This window comes from Lasioglossum baleicum, chromosome 5 (assembly GCF_051020765.1).
Source record: "Lasioglossum baleicum chromosome 5, iyLasBale1, whole genome shotgun sequence".
Classification (NCBI taxonomy): Eukaryota; Metazoa; Arthropoda; class Insecta; order Hymenoptera; family Halictidae; genus Lasioglossum; species Lasioglossum baleicum.
The window spans coordinates 8,779,052-8,797,875 of NC_134933.1; the positions used below are offsets into that span (position 1 = coordinate 8,779,052).

Below are 18,824 nucleotides of genomic sequence, written 5' to 3' on the forward strand. Positions count from 1 at the left end.
GTGCAATCATCTAATAAAAGATACGGTGAATTTGATTGAACATTTTAACGATGAAGATGAGCATTAAAAACGCGTTAAGTACGCTCGAATAATTCGTTCGACAGTCGTATTCACAGCTTTGATCGAACATTTTCTGCCAGGGGTAGTGTTCGGAAGAAACTCGAGTGGTTCGGTCCAGTCCGAAAGAAAGTTGCTGCGTCGAAAGGAGACTTTTTGGTGAAAATCGTGCGAAAAGATTTTAGGTAGGCGAACGACAGCCGAGAACGATCGTCTTCCCGTGTGTTTGTGAATCGCGGCCCCGCGTCTCTTCGCCGAGGATCGAATCGATGAATCGAGAGCCCCGGCGAGCATCTCTCCGAGAATTGTCCGAAACCGTCCGAAACCGTCTTATATATATATATCTCTTCTCTCTCCTGTTTGTAATCGTCGAATGTTTATCGCTGCCGCTGTTCCAACCCCCGAAGCCCGCCCACTTTTTCCCCCCGTCCAGCCCCTTGAATTTTGCATTTTTGAGACCGTGAACGTTTCCCCCCGCAATCGGTGTGCAGTGGTGATATAGAGTGGTGGTGGTTACACGTATAGATTCAATTTGATTTGATGATTTTATCATGTTTAGTGTTTGTTAGCAACTGCCTTTGTTTTGTTATTTCAGCCCCACGGACCCATCCGTACCCCCAAAGCACCCAGTAGTGAGGTACGTTGCTGCATACCATAATACCACGATCCATACGCTCTAACTTCTCTCATTCTGCTCCTCCGTTCTGTTCTTCGATATCACGTTTCATTTTTTTTTCTTTCTCTATTCTTTATCTTTTTTTTTTTGTATTGTTCCTTTTTTTTCATTTGATACTTTCTTCATTGTCGTTGTCGTTTGTTTTTCACTGTTCTATTCTCACTATACATAAGTATATCAACGTGTGCTCGGTTTTGCGTTTCTTCACTCTTTCACAACGTTCGCGAGATTTTTCGCGTAAGTCTATGCACAGTCAATCTCGTGATCGATGGAACACGCTTTAAATTAGGATAACTTTTTTATAAGTACACCGAACAATTTCACTTTTTCTGCCAAGTACGCTAGATGGATTGGTTTACCGGTAACCGTACAGACCTTTCTTTTCTTCTGTTATAATCTTAACTGCACTCGGAGCTTTTTAACACGAAAATTAAACATTTCTTCCGACCTAGAATAATGTCATGCTAATTTCTCTTTCATTTCATGGATATGAAATAAGTAAATTTATAAATTTCATTTTCATTTCATGGATATAAATGTTTAGTAATTTAGATTAGATACCAATTTATTTAATAAGCTAAACTATATTTTGAACAATGGAATTTTCAGTAGTAACCAGAGCTGCTGGGGAAAATAGTATTTTAAATACTATATAGTAAATAATCCTATTTATTTTAAAGAATGTGTACAACTTTGAAAATAAAATATTTTATTTGATGCAGTAATTTTTGAAAATAAAATAATTTATTTAAGGCAGTAATTTTTGAAAATAAAATAATTTATTTAAGGCAGTAATTTTTTCGAAAATAGTATTTTGTTTGAAGAATATTGAAAATATTTATATTTTGTCTTTATTTTCAATTTCAATTTTAAATATTATTGCTGAAAATGATGGTGCGAATTCAATACATTTATGAGTGTAAATCGTTTCTTAACGATAAGATAGACTGTATGTTCATGCGGTTTCTCAGAGTATTATAACAATGCAAAAAGTAAAATATTTTATTTCGTGTTTCTGGTTGTTAAAATAGAAATATTTTATTTTGTGGATCAAATTGTTGAAATAGAAATATTTTAGTTTGAGGTTCAGATTGTTAAAATAGAAAAATTTTATTTTCGAAATTGTATATATTATTTAAAATACTATTTTCTTTAAGCAAAATAAAATCTAAAATATTAAATAGTGTTTAAAATATTTGTTTCGCCAAATAATGCTCACCTCTGGTAGTAACTCTCGAATATATGTATAGACACGATCGAATTGTTTTAACGTTTCTGAATTGCTCCAACCCGTTTTCGTCACAGATCAATCAAATCCGCAGTCTAGTAATAATAAACTGAAATCATTCGGTGCATTTGTCAAAAAGTTATTCCGATTTAAAGCGTGTACCATCGAGACTGGCTGTACATCCGCGAAATATTTGATGCCTGAGAAACAAGGGTCTTGGACGTTTCGCGTGGATATTAATTCGTCTATCGATTTCAACGTCGACTAACAACATCCCGGGCTTTGTGCTACCGAAAAACGTAACCGTGCTAAACACGTTCTCACCGTTTGATTGAAAACATTCACCGAAGACTATATCGTATATTTATATCGACAAACTGACTTTTCGATTTCCGCGGTTGTGGTTTGTTCGACTAATCGCGACTAACGGCGCGAATTAGTGTCCGTAGAACAACTGTCCGAAACCTTTGTCTTTGTCTCGGATTTGTTTACGATCTACGCGTAGGACCCACTGTACCGAACATTAACAATGTTAAACGACGGACAATACAGCATCGACGACGACGACCAGGTGTTGGAACGAGGAAATAAAATCGTTGGGTAAATAGTTTTCGGGTTTCGCAGGGCTCGGCGAGTACTCTGACGTCGGGTCGCGTCGGGCTCCATTTTGGTCGAGCTTTCCGTAGGCATCATAGTACAGTAGCGCACACTTACGCGTCCGCAGTCAGGACCGACAGATTATCGCAGATATTAACATAAGTAAAAAATAAAGAAGTTTCAGTATTGCACTAGAATTGTCTCACCGATTGTTGCGCTTACAGCCGCGCGGTCTGTGTTTACATGCTGTCCTTTTCTACGTTCGGCGCGGTCGACGAAGCCACAAAAAATAGTGACGTGTTCCGATCTATGTCACAACGGGTCCCATGGAGATCACCGACACAAATTTCCACGACACGGTTTTCACCGACTCCAGATTTAACCGACAATAATTTTGGCCGACTGCGCCTTTAACCGAAAACGATTTTGACCGACAACGAATTTGATCCACAACGACTTAAGATGACCTCAGTATGATAATACATATAATACATATCGCTGCTCCGGAAGTATAATGACACAACTGCAAAAATTGAAATTTTACAGGACGAGCAAAAGAAAAATAATTCCAATTTGTCTTAATAGAATGGCCTATAGACTCGGTTTAATTCTTCTATGAGAGTAGTTTATAGACATTGTGGTAAATAAGCATGCGGGTTATAACGAAAATAAATGCATTTTTGAGCCCGCCAACACAAGAAAGTCAATTTCATAAAATTTTACAGTTTTACAAATTTTACGTCATTATACTTCCGGAGCAGCGATATGTCATCTTAAGTCGTTCTGGATCAAATTCGTTGTGGATCAAATTCGTTGTCGGTCAAAATCGATGTCGATCAAATTCGTTGTCGGCCAAAGTTATTGTCGGTCAAATCTGGAGTCGGTGAAAACCGTGTCGGGGAAATTTGTGTCGGTGATTTCCATGGGACCCGTCACAACACAGGCCCCGAGAATTGACTTAAAATGGGACATTGCTATAGAAACTCGGTCCTTGGTCTGAATTTTTGGAATTCGGGTGATTTCCAATCGAGATTGAACTTCGCTTTAGAAGAATGTTTAACTTCTGCTCTTATATAATTTAGCCCGCTGCTGAGACCGACAGATTATCGTAGATATTCCTAGGAGATGGACACTCTCGAATTGTATCGAGTTTCAATCGGGCCGCTCGAAACTCGGTCCGAGGTCTGAATTTTTGGAATTCGTGTGATTTCGATTCGAGACTAAACTTCGCTTCAGAAGAATGTTTAACTTTCGCTTATGTAATTTAGCCCGTTGCTAACCGGGCGAAAGAACGGACGCTTAATCGTGCACTACTGTACTCGCACAATACTTTTTCTCCGCGGCTAACATTCTTCCCAAGACTGAGCCTCCCCTCCAGAATCGTGTGTATGCCACACAAAAACTGCATGTATGCACGCATGTGACCGTTCCACGTTCTTTACGATGCGCCGTTTCGGATCATCGATTTACCGGCAGCTTGCAGATTTCTACTTTGATTAGCGCACCCGACCACGATGGGAAAACAGAGACCGACAACGACACCGTTACCGTTACCGAATTACCGAACAACAACAACAACAACAACAAAAATATATATAAAAAGAAAACAAACATTCATCTCTATACCGACCGAACGTCGTCGGGTGCAGTCCGAACATGAACGCCTAAAACCGAAAAAAAAATGTGTTCTCTCTCTGTCGCATGTTCACCGGCGTGTAGACCTCGATCCGTGCGGATTTAAGACGTTCTTTTGTTACAGCGGAGCGACCACTAACGAAGAGCAGATTAAACCACGCAGTCTACGATTCACATGGAGTATGAAAACCACCAGTAGTCGAGATCCGAATGAGATCATGTCCGAAATACGAAAGGTATTGCCCTCAAAACCATCGTAGAAAAAAAAACAAAAACAAGCTTTTCCAAACGAAAAAAAAAACGAACGCGTCCCTACTCTCTCGAGCAATCGTTCTACGCGCAAAAAAAATCTATCGAACGAAAAACAGCACGTTCGCGCCACGGGGACACACGGTACTCTTGATTCGATACCGGTGTACACGCTTTCAAAGCAAAATCAACGATCGCCGCCGGGAACTACGCAACAACACCAATAGCGCTTTGGGTCTTCAAGCAATCTCGGCTCGGTGTCCGATCGACTAATTACCGATTCGATCCGCTGGAACCTCGTTCGCGATCGTTGTCGAAAGAAACAGGCCCGAATGCGGTTCGCTCGATTCCGATCGATCCGATTCCAGCCCGAGGCGACAGTCGCTCGACGGTCTTGTTCAAACTATTCTCAACACTTCATCTGCCGGTGATTTTCTAATAGTTCACTCTTTGCACTCGGAGCTGTTTTAACTAGAGAATTAAATATTTCTTCCGACCTAGAATAATTCCATTCGAAATTGATAGAACACCTCGTACAGTACTTAAATGCGGTAAACTTTACTTTACCGGACTCAAAATTAGTACCTTGCTCCTACGAATTATTGATGTATTTCGTATGTAATCCAGTAGATTTGTCCCCGGCGCGGATGCAGATCGAAGTTTCGATCCTCTAGGAGCAATAGTTGAGGAGATATGATCGCTTAAAGTTGAGCATTTTTAACAGGTAAGGATGTCGCCATATTAGTTTGCAGTGACGACCGCGAGCCGCTTACCTTGCCACCCCCCATCCCTTGACTTAATCCTAACCAACTCAGCAAGCGGCGTGTTACCGTCACTACAAACCAATATGGCGGCGCCCTTACCTGGCAAAAACACTGATAAAAGCACAACTTCAAGCAGGCATAACTCCTGAACCATTGATCCTACAGGATCGAAACTTCGATCTGCAGCCGCCGCGGGTACAAATCTACTGGACTACATACCAAATACATCATAATTTATACGAGAAAGACACAAATTTTGAGTCCGGAAGAGTAAAGAGCAGCCCTTAAATGTTTAGTAATTGATTGGACACCAACATATTTAATAATCTAAATAATATTGTGAATAATCATACAGCAATTTCGAGTGGCAAGGGTTAACATTTTTACTGTTTTAGTACTATCCCGGCAATTCTAACCCATTGCAATTTTTCCGATATTTTTTTCACATCACGTAGTAATCTAACTTCTCGAGAAAAGTCGGTTCAATACTAAAAAAAGTTGTCTCTTCATTATAAACGGCTGCGATGCTTGCGGAACGTTTGAAAAATAATTCCACTAGGAATTACCGTAATTAGAACAGTGTCGGAGTGGGTCTGAAGATTGTTAAAAGATTGGTGAGTAAAAATTCGAATGGATTCGGTCGGACACCGACGATTGACTCGTTCAGTTTGTTGGGTTTGATGGGAATCGGGCGTGCTTATCGTTAGAGTAACCCGTTCGTTAGGAGTCGATCGGAACCGAAGTTTCGAGGCAGATTGAACGTGGCCGCGCGGACTTTGACGAGCCGGGTTTGAATAATCCATCGGGTGAGCACCGGCGGCGAGCGGGTTTGTTGTTGTCTTTACTAACGGTATTGTCGATCGCTTCAGGTACTGGACGCCAATAAATGTCAGTACGAACAGCGCGAAAGGTTCCTGCTGCTGTGCGCGCACGGCGACGCGGCGACAGACAGCCAAGTACAATGGGAGATCGAAGTTTGTAAACTGCCACGACTATCGCTGAACGGCGTACGTTTCAAACGCATCTCAGGCACGTCGATCGGTTTTAAAAATATTGCCAGCAAGATTGCGAACGAACTGAAGCTGTGACTGCCGACGACTGGCTCCATAGCAGCCCGCGCCAAGAACCCATAACGCCCTCCTGACCGATCGCATGGACTCCTCGCAGCCACCGACGACCACGATGTTCTCTATTCCTCCTTCTTCTGGGACTTGAGCTATCGTTTCGATTCCGACGATGAAACCGAGTCCGATCTCGACCTCGATCTCGACCCGAGCTCCGCATCCGACACCACCACCGACATTGACTCCGATCCCCCGTCCGACACCCGAGAAATCTTTGTTTAAAACACCGATCTCTCGAGAGCACCTCTCCGGGGTCCTAGTCGAAACCCTACGAACGAAAGAAAGAGAGACGCGCGAAGAGAGTCGCACCGCGATCGGTTGGTCCGACCGATCAGCCGATCCTCCATGCACAAAAAAGGATCCACGGAAACTAGAGAAACGTTCTTGTCTTTTGTCGAAAAAAAAAAACAAACTAACCTGCTCTACTGGGACACTGTGATCTATTATATTCATGGCTGAACACGTGTATATATAGACACGCGCATATATACAGTATATATATGTTTATCGAAATACTCCCGAGTGCCAAAATTCGGAACCAAACGTCGGTCTTAGGTTTCGCGAATTACGTGTACCGTGTTCGCCCGCGAGAGAAAGAGAGAGAAAGAGACAGAAGAGGGACCGAGGATGTCTGTACCAGGAATTAGGGTGCGATTAGGGGAGCAGAAGAGCGGAGGGACGGGGGATGGAATTGCGTACGCGCGTGTTGCGAGAACTGCGAAGAAAAAGGGAGAACCCGAGGAAAACCTGAGGAGAGACGACAGGAAGCTGAAGATGAACCCGAACTCGCGCGTTTCTTCTCGCCTTCGTCGTACACGCGGACCGTTTGCTCTCCCGTTACGTCTCCTTGTCGATGGTTGTTGGTCCCATAACCGAAAAACGAACCACCTGAAATGCCTCGTGTGCAGGCTCGCATGATCGCGCAAGAGAGCTGCGAGCCACTACCAGAGCCGCGTGTACGTCGGCGAGAGGACACGATCGTCGCAGTCACAGCGTATCGCGTTCACAAGTATCTCGCAGTATTCCCTCGTTAGCGTCGCGCGTTTCCCCGTGCGGCGTGACGCTATCGAGTAGTAGACGACGACGACGACGACGGCCGCCTTCGCATCGACACCAGGCTGTCGATTCGACGAGCAGACGAGCGCGACGCTAACGAGGGAACACTGTACTTTACAAAAAATCGATGTCGTCTCGGTGCACGCACGCGTTCAAGCAACGTCAGGGTGCCTGCTTAATGGTCGCACTCTCCGGGGCTGTGTCGCGAGCGTTCAAGGGCCAGATACGGCCGTTCCACCCTGTCCCCTCCTCCCGCTCGCCTCTAAACCGGGGAGGGGAGCGGTGCGAGCGAATCAGGAACGCCCCGCGGAGCTGTGGGGCGGTCCCACGAACCGATGGGGGCGGTCCGCGAGCGTGGAATGCAAGCATCAAGCGGGCACTACTGTGATTGTTCTAAGTCTAGCTCGAGGCAAGTTTTCCTTGGTCCTTCGGCCTCGCGTTTTCCCTTTTCTTCTCGCGCCCCGAGAACTCTTTGCGAGCGGGTTCTCGAACGCACACCGACCCGACGGGGGGAGCCACACGATTTCATTGTACTTCAACTGTGCCTAATGACGCGTATTTAACGAGACGCCGAATGAATTTCTCCGCGAGAGGAACGAGACAGACAACACGGGATGTATAAGACATGGTGCGCGGGGTGCTGCGGTGCGGTTGTGGTTGCGGTTGCGGTTAAGGTTGCGATTAAGGTTAGAAGGTTGCGGTTGCGGTGCAGTGCAGTGCGGAGGAAGTTTTTATGCGATGTGTTGACACGCAGTGAAGACGATAGAACGTGTATTACATGTACTGTTCGGTGGGCAGGACGGTCGTGAACACACAACCGCGTGCGACGAACAGCGCGATAAGAAAAACAACAACAACAAAGAACACGTTCGACGAAGTATATACATTGTAACGCGCGTATACATGTAGATCGTATCACGCGCCCAGGATTCCACGATTCGAACCAGTCGACGAAGTCTTTCTTCTTGTTTTCGATTATTCGCCGCGAGCGCATCCACGGAACACGTCGACGGATTACGACAAAACGGGGTCTGTTCTTTTGTAAATAACCGTTTGATCACGCATCTCGAACAAAAACGAAAGAGGGCGACCTATTGTAAAGGAGAACGCGTAACAGAGGATTGTAATCCACCACCCCCTCCCCCTTTCAACGAAACTACCTTCACGACATTTAATATCGAGATTCATCCATTCGACCGTTCGACGAGAAAGACACTCACACACACACAGCCGTTTCGACGGACCCGCGAACGTATTTTTGGTGCATCGCGTGCCAAACGATTTACATTTTCGAACATTTTTACGACATCTTTATCTCCTATCCCCCGACTCACCCCCTTTTACCTTTTTTTTTTCTTTCTTTTTATCGAGAGTAAGCTTAACGATATGCAACAACCTCCCTACAGACGTTAGCCGATTAATTGATGCGTAACGATGATTATGATTATATTTATTATTATTATTATTATTGTTACTATTACTACTACTACTACTACAACTATTGTTATTATTATTATTATTATTTTTATTTTTACGCATAGTACACAAAAAATGATGTTATAAGACACAAGATCGAGATCAAAGGAGATAGAAGAAGAGAAATACTATTATTTAAACATTGTTTAGGGATTATCGTCGTCGTGCGATTCTTGGGCGGTTCCTTCATCCTCCGGAGGGTCGTGGAAAGTAAATCCAGTGTACCCCACGGTGATATCCAGGTCGTAACCACTTCCCGCTTTCCGTCCAGAGGCTGCGTGGCTCAAGAGGATCTTCAGTGTTCTCTCTGTGCACCGCCGTAAGCTCGAGGGGGTCCGTGAACATGGCCACCAATTTGTCATCATGGCCGTCATCCTTGTCTCCGAACCCTCCTCTATTGCCGAGGCCAGTCTCTGTCGCGTCCCTTCAACTTCCCGGCAATCATGGCCTTCCTCCTCCTACCCTAATTGATCCAGCGACCCCGGGAGGTGGGAACCTCCTTCCAGAAGTACTTCGTAGTTGAATCCTTCTCGCAAGTACTTCGCTCCGTAACGAAGCAAATCGAGGGAAACATGATGTATCTAACAATACGAGAAGGGGAATAATTGTCCGGAGCCATACCTAACTAATGAAAAACAAGAAAAAATGGTAAACACGCACGCGCGCACGACATCGTCGATAAACGAGATCTGTTGTTTCTACGAAAGAATACCATGTAAGGATTACATTTAAGTATTGTAATTGGCTATACACTATTACGCTATTTAACCTTTTATTCGCAAATGTATTCGCGGTTGAATGAAAACTAAATTAGGAATTATTGTAAATGTAGAGGCGATTCTAGAGAGACTTGGTGTATATAAATAATATAATATACGAAAGGTACTAAATTAACCAAATAAAAAATGAAAAGCCTCACACACCAAGAACACACGAATAAAAAAAAAAGAACGAGAGAAAACGCGTATCGCGAGTTATACTACAAAGAGACATGGAACGCGAACAAGATTACCGAGGATGCTGAAGAGGAAGAAGAAGATGAAGATGAAGATGACGAAAGGAAACCGGACGAAGATGAAGAAGAAGAGAAGCAAAGGCGAAGAGTATACGTATACACGAAACGGAGAACGAACGAATGGGAAACACCTCGGGATTCGAGTGACGCGAAACTTTTTATATTTGCCTAAGATTAATCTCGAGTAAATTACTTATAGGCAATCACTAATTTATTTAAATAAATACGGAACACGAATCATTTTTCACGTTTCTAACACGCGCTGTTTGCGCGCGCATACACACGTACACACACACACACACACACACGCGCGCGCACATACGTACACAAATATGCTACATGCCATACGTAACGAAATGCATGTGCAAAGCTGTCCCAAGCAATTAGAACTATGGCTTCAAAACTAAGAAAGCTGCGCGAGAATGTCATTGGGAGAAATTGGGAGAAATTGTTTCCGACTATTTTCAATGATTATGCGAATTGGACTGCGGATCTTTGTGCGAAAGAAAAATTGTTTGCATTTATTGCAGGACTTGGGAACCAAATAGGAGTTCATCCCTTTCGTGGTTTTACTAAGTTGTAAGCAATATGTCAGTACTCTAGCAAGCTCCCTTCATCTTTCTACCGTTTCAAATTACATCCAACCATTTTTATTATAAACGCATAAAATTCGTTTTCTAATATAATCATTCTAGAAAAAGAAGACACATTTGTACAAACATTAAAAGCGGCCATACATTTTAATTTTGATTTATGCTATGTTATACGATATTGCTAGCACTCTTTGTATATATTCAAACGAATCGTGATCCCTAGACCGCGGATTGGCTATGTTTCCGTTTACGTCCATCGTCAGAATTGGATGAAATTTTTGGAATAGGTTCTTTTTTGACTAAAATGATGATTATCGATTTTTGATTGAATTTTTGGCGACTCGAAAAAAAAGTTTTTACCATTTCAATGTCAGTCCCAACCGTACCGACAAATTTTTTTTACTATTGTAATGTCAATCTTGAGTCTAAGTAGAGGTGGCATAAAGGATGATTCAACCGTAGATCACATGTGTGAATTTTTATGGCGCTATGAGGTCAACAAAGCTGGTGATGATCCACTTCTGCAATTAATTGAAGATATTAAATATGTATATTCTGGAAATTAATATAAAATGTTCTCAAAATTCCAATTGTTGAACCAATTAATTGAATATCTACGATGGGAAGATTATGCGATCAGAATTAGTTAGGATTAGGTGGTAGGGGGGCGGAGAGGGCCGGCCCGTCCACGCATACGAAAATACAGGAGTGATGTCGGTAAGGTAGGGAGTGACAGTGAAATGATAAAAAATCTTTTTTCAAGTCGCCAAAAATCCTTCTGACTATTTCCAAAATTTCATCCAATTCTGACGATGGACGTAAACGGAAACTTCGCCCGCGGATTTTATGCACTTATGATAAAAAAAGGTGAAGATCGCAACGGATTACAAGAATTTTCATCGAGTCGAAATGATTAATGACAATGTTCATTGGATTCTCTCTTGTTACAATACATGCAGTAAATTATTTATTTTGGTATAAAGATCTGTAAGTCGACCGATTTCTCCTGACGAAATTCTCGCCGATGTTCGAACGTTTCGGAGCTATAATGTTTGCGATTAGCGTGGGAAGAGCTCTGTACGCCGAAACACCGAGCGTAGAACGTTTCGATCCGACGCCGAGTATTTGTTCTCGACGCGTGCACCTCCGATGCGTGGCTCTTTTCTCGAAAGAACGACTGATAGCACCTAAGTACCCTCGGCCGAGTTTTCCCGTCGCGAGGATCGATCGATCGGCCTTGGAGAATGATCTCCGGGGCACGATATCGATCGCGGATCATTGTACGCGCGGCAACAGGTGGTTAGCTCGCGAATCATCAAAACCTGCCCGTTCCTCCCACGACGCGCGCGGTTCAAAAACACTCTGCGGTGACCTGCGGTGATCTGCGGAACAGCTACCTACCCTTCTATTCCAATGATTTTTGGATACGTCATAAATAGACTGCGGATCTTTATGCATTTATAGAAAAATTGAGTAGATGAGATTCAAAATTGTTATGAAATGTAAAAAGTTGATGATGTCAATATATGATTTCTCCTCTTTTAAAATCAGTAAGGGAAGAAATAACATTCAATTTAGTTTCTATTTCTTGCAATCCATGCAGACAATATTTTGCATAGAGATTCGCAGTGTCTAGCCATAAATTTCAACATTTTCCACAACACACTTTCCTACCCACGATAGAGGCGGTCTCGCTGACTCTCCGAAATACTCCCGAAAAACTGTCGTCACCGCAACAATCGATTCAGTTTCCGTTAGCATTGGTGGACACTTAAAGGTCCTGTGCAAAACTGCGTATGCATGACTGCAAGATCGGATCGCTGAATCTAATCCGAACCAATACGATGCTCCAAACTCATTGCAGTTGTGCCGATAGTTTTTCACGAACATCTCGAGAGCCGACATGAGAGAGGCCACCGTTGGTGTTCAAAGGAAAAAGGTCTGCTCTTTACTTTACCGGACTCAAAATTTGCGCCTTTCTCCAATAAATGATGACGTATTTAGTATGTAATCCAGTAGATTTGTACCCGGGGCGGCTGCAGATCGAAGTTTCGATCTTGTAGTATCATTAGTTGAGGAGATATGGTCGCTTAAAGTTGAGCATTTTTCAGTGTTTTTAGGTAAGGGCGCCGCCATATTGGTTTGTAGTGTCGCGCGCCGCTTACCGAGAAGAGCCGCTAGGTGCTAGTTGGTTGGTTATTAGGTCAAGGGGAGAGGGCATTGACCGACGGTTCTTGCCTATCAAAAACACTGCAGATTGCTCAACTATAAGCAAGCATAACTGCTGAACCATTGATCCTACAGCATCGAAACTTCTGGACTACAATCAATGGATCAAATCTACTGGACTACATACCAAATACATCATAATTTATAAGAGAAAGGCACAAATTTTGAGTCCGGTAGAGTAGAGTTTACCCGGAAAAAGTAGTTCACAATATCGACTTCTATAACGTATCGAAAAACCATTGAAATCGGAAGGTAGCTAAAGAGATCCACCACCCAGCAACCGTTCCCCCCCGAAGTCGAACAAATTTTTGCTGCGAGCTGCCTCAAAAGTTCGATTCTAGAATTCGAATAAAGCAGACTGCAACCTCGAACGAGACTAGACGCTCCCATCGATATCCGTACGCCGGAGAAGCAAACGTAACAAGCGGACGCCGAAGAGCGTTCCGAGGAGCGAACGAAGGAGACGAGGAAAACGGGTGTCAGTGTATCAATTCTCGTGATCGGGATCGCCGCGATTCCGATCCACGATGTAGAAGAGAAGTTTACCTTTAGCAGTTACGAATTCATGTTACAGAGGATAAGACCCTTCGAATAGCGTTTAAATCACGGCCAACGCCTGTAAAACGCGTCTAGGTCAGAGAAGAAAACGATTCTATACTGTAACATCGTATTACACAGCCACACGCATACATACGCATACACACTCACACACATACGCAGAACACACGCGAGCATATTGCAAAAGACGTACAAAGAATACTGAAACGCCGGCAAACCAGGACACTCATCGTTTGTTCGATCGCTCGTCGCTTGCTTACCTCGCCGGTTAAATGTGTAAAGATTTCTTATCTGATAATGAATCGCGGGGAGAGGATGATGATGCGCTCAAAGATTAATAGTACCCGATGAGAACGTGAACGATCCTCGAACTCTCGAGAACTCAGAAACCGAAAGCTGAACGGATGACAATCGGGAAACATTCGGACGACAGGGGGACACACTGTTCGCGCCGGTCCGCAAACAGTTTTTTCCAATTTTTGTATGAAAGTAATAAAGCCAGAAAAAGAAGTCAACTGATCCCGAGTCCGATTCAAAGCCCGTTTCCGCTTCGATACGGCTCGTCATCCATCCAGCTGCATAGATTCGCCATAATTACGCGCACACGTGCGCTTGAACGTGACCACACAGAAAGCAGCGGACCCATTCGGACCAACACAAAAAAAAAGGGACTTGGGTCCGGCTGAGTGAATAGAGAAGGAAGGATTTTTATGCAAAACGAAATTGCTTTCTTGTAACTAGCGAGAACTTTGTCCGCCAGCGATCTCGACCAGGGTTACCATATTCTAGTCTTGCCAGGCCCCTTACCCTTCCGCCCCTCGCCCAGCTGTGCTTCGGAGCCCGCCTTTGCTTCCCCCACTCTTCCCACTAACGCTGACGAGTGGGAGAAGCAAAGGTGGGCTTTGCTGCGCAGCTGGGCGAGGGGCGGAAGGGTAAGGGGCCTGGCGAGACTAGAATATGGTAACCCTGATCTCGACCCTTAACTGGACTTTCGAATTGAACCTCGAGGGTGCGATTGTTTGCGATTTAATTAGTAGCTGCGTAAAAAGTGTTCGTACAAAGTAATCAAACGTCCATCGATGCAACTAAACCAAAGACCTTCCTGCAAATTCTCACGTTTAAGAGTGATTTCACAAAAATCGAGGGAAAGTTTCGTTGGTCAATTAAAAGATTCCTTATTGGAAGAATAAGATAGAAACACTGTTAACGCTTTCTGGTAACAAAATAAAGTCTACGTACTTACGGTGATCGGTAGACTGTGGGTCTTTATTGCTAAATAAAAATGGTCGGTATCTTTGACAATCCTAATAAGTTGAGGGAAATATATTGACGTTCTTAAAGCCTTTTAATATTCCTATTTTGTTATAAACGCAATCAAACCCACAGTCTAGCGATAATAAATTTAAACAATTGTGCTCGTTAAGTCAGTTGACGAAGCAAACATCGAGCTGTGGGGGTCTCAATGATCCACTTAAGGGTTAACGCATTAACGTCGAGGTGAAAACGATGGAAAATATAATTGTACTTAGTATGCATAAAAGTTCAGAGAAGATATTGCGTCTATTACTTGTACCGTTAGTCACGATTGTTTTTGAGATAGTACAAAGACAGTTCTGGGCCCAAATCTGCAAAAGGAGCTTCGATGGCCGCGCTGGGTTCACTGCTTCTCTATATTGTTACATTCAAGTATATAATTACGTATACATACACACACACGGCCACACGCGCATACATCCGACAATTTGTAGATACGTACGTACATTCGAAACATACAGTCATACTTACATGCATACATACATACATACATACAGCTTTACTAAATGTTTTCTGGTGATCGGTATTTAGCCAACAAAATGTAGCAGAAGCGTTTCTAATAAAATGGTAACAAGCATCGTTTCCCAACTGAGATTCCTTCTAAAAGTCGTGCGCCGGAACAGGCGCGTGACCCTAATGACGTGGTGAGAAGATTAAAAACAGCAGTGTTTTTTTTATTTTTTATTCAATTCAGATCTTACGCCTTTGAAGAACCATAGACACAGAGTATCAGGTACATCAATGTCGCTTGTTGGCACTTAGATCTAATGAAAAACAGCAGTCGCCGAATGTCTTGAGAAATTCCCAGTCTTTGGGCAATTCCCAGATAGCACACGACGTCTTAAACGCGTCCATTTTACGTCTATTTTTGGTCTGAAAGTCTTACGTCCTAAAAAGTCGTCTTTAAGACCATAAACAGCAGTACATATTAGCATTGGTGGTATTTGTTCGAGTTGTAGTGTTTTTGCTTCAATTTTAATTCCAATTTCAATTCTAGTTTCAATTCCAATTCCAATCCTCAATTTCAATTTTTATTGTGATTTTAATTTTTATTATTTTTATTACGATTTTAATTGCAGTTGTTATTTTTATAACACTTTGTATGTCAATTTAATGGTTTAACTTGAAACTCGTTTTTGTCGAAATCTATTATTACTCTTCCCCTCTTTCATTTTAATTATCATTTATGCACCTTTAAAACTTCTTAGGGACGTCTGAAACACCTCCCGAATATCCTACGAACGTGTCCTGAACGTTTTTTAGACGTCAAACAGACGTCTTTGTGCTGTCTGGGTTTTGCATACTTGTTTGCTATTTTTCGTAACTATAAAAGCTGATTCAAATATTGGCCGGAGAAAGAGGAAGAGCTACTGGAAGAGAATGTTGAATAATTGACTAAAATACGTCCGAGGAATGGGAGTACTCGATGACTGTAGTCCCCGCTGCTCCTGTTTTTACTTTAGACTTTAGATTACTTCTCTTAACACTAAAACTACCGAGCCTTCAAAGTAACTGTTACATGTTCCCTTATAAAAATTACAAGATTGATTTTAATTAATTAATTAATTATTTATTTATTGATGCCGTAAACCTTGTTTGGTTTATTTAGACTTTGTGCGGCCCCTATTGTAATACGTGCTCTACTAAAGATACCTATACAACCGTTCCTTATGAAATCATTTTTATTATTTCAATAATTGTCAAATAAAAAATCTAGAACTGGTCATTTTAACCGGTGATGGTAGGTCTAGTGCTAATAACAGATTGCAGGTTCCCGTGCACACGTCAATTTTTTCCAATCACTTTGACTATTGTTTTGTATACCGCAAACCTGTCCCTGCTCAAAGTCGCCAGATTAAGATTTGTGTCCGCACTATACCTTCCCCTTCTACGACGCTATTCCCCACGCTACCATCGCGGCCTGGTCACGTGACGCGTTTCGTTTCTGCCGTGGTACTGGATTTTTAAATTCAATCTTTTCCCCTTAATTCGTGCTCCTTCCCCTCATCTGGCAACTCTGTCCCTCGCTCTTATCCAGAGTCACCAGATCGGGAGAATTGGCTCGAATTAAAGAGAAAAAGTCCCTCTCTCTCTCTGCCAGTACAGACACGTGGACGTATAACGTCGTAGAAGAGGTAAAGTGGGGAAACAAGTCTTAATTCTGGCGACTCTAATCGCGTTAGTTGCATGTTAATCGTACCGGACATTAGAATCATAAGATGGCAACGCGGGCTTGCGGTTTCGTTGTGTTTCGTCGAATTCAGGGAGTCGTCGAGTACCTGTTAATGCAAGTTTCATACGGCCAACATCACTGGACACCGCCGAAAGGTTCGTATGGCGTTTGTCATTTATCCGTGTCGCGTGTTACCGCGATCTCGATACATAACCTCTTATCTAGAGAAATTCGTCTTACTTACGTATCTGCTTCTCAACAGCTTATCTTGTAATTACGATTAGACTGCGGATCGTATGGTTTCGCGGACTAATGTCTAGCTATTTTATATTATTTCGAACCTTCTAAGATTGAAATTTTGCAATGCGAACTGCGAAAAGGTAAACGCAGTCCTACATAGATTGTGGTGTGTTTTTGACATTATTGTCGCAGGTCATGTCGATCCCGGCGAATCGGATATGCAGACCGCACTTCGTGAAACAGAAGAGGAAGCAGGCTTGGTAGCTACCGATCTGAAAATCTACGAAAACGCGAAACAAGAGCTAAATTATATTGTGAACGGACAGCCAAAAATTGTCATCTACTGGCTAGCAGAGCTGATCAACCACGACAAGCCTGTCAGTTTGTCGCACGAACATCAAGCGTTCAGCTGGCTGCCGCTCGAAGAAGCCTGTTCCACAGCCCAATTCGAAGAAATGCAGAAAACGTTGAGAACCTTCAACAATTATATATCGAAAAACCTCTCCTAACGCAATTATCTTTGGAAATACATCTATAACTCTGTAAACGTGCATTTTTTTACACGCCACTATCAACATGAATAATATAGCGCGGATTTCCGAACTCCTGTTTCTGAAATTTATATATTTAACCCTCGTCCGAGATCGAAATCGACATAGGAGTGGTAAAAGATCGATGAAATAACAATAAGGTATATAAACAATTATTTTTCAATATTTTATTCAAATCGATGAATTAACATTTACATAGGGCTGAAATAAATAAGACGATATAGGGTTAGAGTTAGACGATAGTCTTGTTTTAACATTGCTACAATCAATCTGCCAGTGAATCCTTTTATCCTTTAACATTGCAGTAATAATTTTCAATAAATTCTGCCAGAAAATAATTGGTTATTATTCATTCCCTGACACTATGCAGTCGCATGAAATACTAAAAAACAATTCAAGAGCTAAAAAATTGGTTGCAAACGTGGGAATGTATCAATTTATTGATGTAAGATGAAAAATATTGAATATTCATTACAGCAGCAAATGATTCGTGCCGCTTTCCCCATAAGACGCAATACAAATTCCGGCACGAATTATTTGCTCTTCCTAAACGTCCGTACAGCGCCATTTCATGCAGCGGCAAAACGCTCAAACTTTTAGCCAAATGTTACCGACAGAGTACAGGTCGGTAACCACGCCATCTAGCGGTAGATTCGGAACTAATTTTGGCTATCAGTTTGAGCGTTTTGCCGCTGCATGAAATGGCGCTGTACGAACGTTTAGGAAGAGCAAATAAGTCGTGCCGGACTTTGCATTGCGTCTTATGGGAAAAGCGGCACGAATCATTTGCTGCTGTAATGAATATCCAATTCTCTTGATTTTTCATCAATAAATGTAAATATAATGTGTCAGTGGAGTAGTAACCAATTAATTTCTGGCAGAATTTACTGAAAATTGTTACGGTTAGAAATTATTCATAGAATTATTTATAAAATTATTTACAATTATTTACATACCTCGTTTGGGCCGCTCGAATGCATTAGAGGTCGCGTACTTGTGCAGAGAGGCAATTCGCGACAGGCGAGAATCCTCGAGGTCGGAGCAATTGCAATTTTACAAGTAAGTTTACAAAATAGTAAGCTCCTTAGCAAATATTTCGGAACGTTGCTTTGACGGAAGCAACATAATTTTTCAAATATTCATAATAACTCTTGCTTCTGAAGAGACAAATTCCCAGTAATCTTTTCCCTTGGGAAGCTTTGCTTTTAGTAAAATTTCCATTAGTCTGCAGTGTGAAATATATTCACAATAGCGAACAGTTTGCTTATCGAGTGAAAAATATGAAATCG

General features: G+C 42.4%; 3 protein-coding genes across 8 annotated transcripts in view; all 3 read left to right on the forward strand.

Moving 5' to 3' along the window:
* LOC143208839 (serine/threonine-protein kinase MARK2-like) overlaps window positions 1-6,843 on the forward strand; it is a 47,996-nt gene extending 41,153 nt beyond the window's left edge. For 5 of the 6 annotated variants that reach the window (XM_076423678.1, XM_076423682.1, XM_076423680.1 and 2 more), the window contains 3 exons: window positions 653-694; window positions 4,318-4,429; window positions 6,076-6,843. In XM_076423678.1, the coding sequence (XP_076279793.1) occupies window positions 653-694; window positions 4,318-4,429; window positions 6,076-6,294 (373 nt within the window). In that variant the 3' untranslated portion in view covers window positions 6,295-6,843. The remainder of the gene's footprint in view (window positions 1-652; window positions 695-4,317; window positions 4,430-6,075) is intronic. The other variant, XM_076423681.1, reaches the window with a different exon arrangement.
* Window positions 6,844-10,902: 4,059 nt separating this feature from the next.
* Apf (purine phosphoribosyltransferase family protein Apf) lies at window positions 10,903-17,873 on the forward strand. Its single transcript, XM_076423692.1, has 2 exons — window positions 10,903-16,899; window positions 17,177-17,873. Exons 1-2 carry the CDS (start codon window positions 16,791-16,793, stop codon window positions 17,491-17,493), a joined length of 426 nt encoding a protein of 141 aa, XP_076279807.1. The 5' UTR covers window positions 10,903-16,790; the 3' UTR covers window positions 17,494-17,873.
* Window positions 17,874-18,365: 492 nt separating this feature from the next.
* Window positions 18,366-18,824, forward strand: part of LOC143208594 (trace amine-associated receptor 8c) — a 76,650-nt gene continuing 76,191 nt past the window's right edge. Inside the window, exon 1 of the mRNA XM_076423086.1 lies at window positions 18,366-18,594. The gene's annotated coding sequence lies outside the window, so the exon portion shown is untranslated. The remainder of the gene's footprint in view (window positions 18,595-18,824) is intronic.

Excerpts from the sequence above, each read along its gene's own strand:
- Apf (XM_076423692.1), top strand. The coding sequence starts at position 16,791 with ATGGCAACGCGGGCTTGCGGTTTCGTTGTGTTTCGTCGAATTCAGGGA. Across the intron at positions 16,900-17,176 it reads TCACTGGACACCGCCGAAAG|GTCATGTCGATCCCGGCGAA; the intron begins GTTCGTATGGCG and ends TTATTGTCGCAG.